The sequence below is a fragment of the Oxyura jamaicensis genome, chromosome 1 (genome assembly GCF_011077185.1).
Source record: "Oxyura jamaicensis isolate SHBP4307 breed ruddy duck chromosome 1, BPBGC_Ojam_1.0, whole genome shotgun sequence".
NCBI lineage: Eukaryota > Metazoa > Chordata > Aves > Anseriformes > Anatidae > Oxyura > Oxyura jamaicensis.
This window is the reverse complement of record NC_048893.1, coordinates 150,985,219-150,986,900: the sequence shown is the minus strand read 5'-3', so window position 1 is coordinate 150,986,900 and position 1,682 is coordinate 150,985,219. Positions and strand designations below refer to the sequence as shown.

Sequence of the window (1,682 nt, the reverse complement as noted above, 5' to 3'; positions counted from 1 at the left end):
ACAGCACACACAGCACACACAGCACACACAGCACACACAGCACACACTGCCATGCGCGGCTCTGCTCCGGCAGACCAGCCCGATACTCCCCCATCTCGCCTCGTGTGTCTACTCCTACATCACCTCCGGCATACCGGCCGGGCGCTCTCCCATTTCACCCGGCGTGTCCCTTCCTATTTATACTCCAAGGCAGCGAAGCCGCCGGGCCGCAGTTCCTCGCTGCTTTAATTGCCCCCACCCACACCGAGACCCCCGCTACGAGGGGCACAAGCCTTGCCCCAGCAGCCAGCCCCCTGCGACCCCCCGCATCCCCAGGATCGACCCCGGCAGCGCCCGGCGCAGGCCCTCGGCGCCTCCCCTCGGCTCTGCCCGGGGTCACCCGGGGCGACGCCGCCACCTGCGGCCGCGGGGCTGCCCGGGGCGGCCGGGACCCGCTGCCGGCCGGGACGGGCGACCCCATCCCCGCCTCCCTGCTTCCCTCCGTCCTTCCCCGCACCGCTCGGCCGGGCCCCGCAGACACCCCCCCGCCCGCCCCTCCGCGGCGCTCACCAGAAGAAGAGCCGGGAGCAGAGGTTGGCATCCCGCAGCGGGTTGGGCTTCTCCTCGCGGGGCACCGCTTCCATGCCGCCGGCCGGCCAGCCTCCCCCCCGTCCCTCCCTCCTACCCACCCAGCGGCGGCCACCGCGCTGCAGGACCCGAGGCCGCTTCCCCCCGCGGCAGCCGCCGCCGCTGTGCCGCCGGCCGGCGCCGTTTCCGGGAGAGCCGGCAGCCGCCTCGGCCCTCCTCCCGCGGCACGACGCCTCCTGCCGGCCCGGCTCCCCCGCCGACACCGCCCCGACACGAGGCCGGGCGGCCCCGGGGCTCCGCGGGGGTGGGCGCCCGTTTGGAGCCCGGCAGCGCCCGAGCCAGAGGCGTGAGGGCACAGGGGAGCCGGGCTTGGTGTGGGGGCCTGCGGGCGGTGATGCCCCTGCTGATGCCCCTCCAAAACACCAGAGTTAGGATCGTTAGGGTTGGAAAAGACCTCCAAGATCATCTAGCCAACCATCCCCCTACCACCAGTGTCACCCAGTGAACCATGTCCCCAGGCACCACATCCAACCTTTACTTGAACACCCCCAGGTGATGCCACCACCTCCCTGGGCAACCCGTCCCAATGCCTGACTGCTCTTTCTGAGAAGAAATGTCTCCTCATTTCCAACCTGAACCTCCCCTGGCACAACTTGAGGCCATTCCCTCTAGTCCCATCACTAGTTATCTGTGAGAAGACACCAACCTCCAGGTCCCCACAACTTCCTTGCTGGTGAAGAGCCTTAAGTGTCTTCACATCACAAGCAAGGCACCCACAGTGGTTTTGAGACAGAAAAGCATGTCGTCAGTAGGAGCAAGGCCAGCTGAATGGCAAAATGCCACCAGGAGCGCTTATTTTCACCTCTCGTGCCTGGGTGTCGCAGGTACTTCTGTTGGAAAAAGGACTCAGTGTCATCTGTCCAGCTGGGCCGTGGGACCTGAAGGAAGGGGCTGTGTTCAGGACTGCAGTCACAGGGGTGCTCAGGGAGCTTGAGATGAGCCAGAGACTGGACTGAGACTACAGATCATCAGTGCTATCTCTAGCTCAAGTTTGACAATGTTTAGGAGAGCGTGGTGGTACAGAGTAGGGCCGTTCCTGAATGCCAGGAGGTGGT

At 66.1% G+C, this 1,682-nt stretch overlaps 1 protein-coding gene across 1 annotated transcript in view; it reads right to left on the bottom strand.

Moving 5' to 3' along the window:
* The window catches only part of ABCC4 (ATP binding cassette subfamily C member 4), a 149,464-nt gene extending 148,804 nt beyond the window's left edge, over positions 1-660 (bottom strand). The window contains exon 1 of the mRNA XM_035319247.1: positions 550-660. Within this exon, the coding sequence (XP_035175138.1) occupies positions 550-623 (74 nt within the window). The 5' untranslated portion in view covers positions 624-660. The remainder of the gene's footprint in view (positions 1-549) is intronic.
* Between the last annotated feature and the right edge of the window lie 1,022 nt (positions 661-1,682).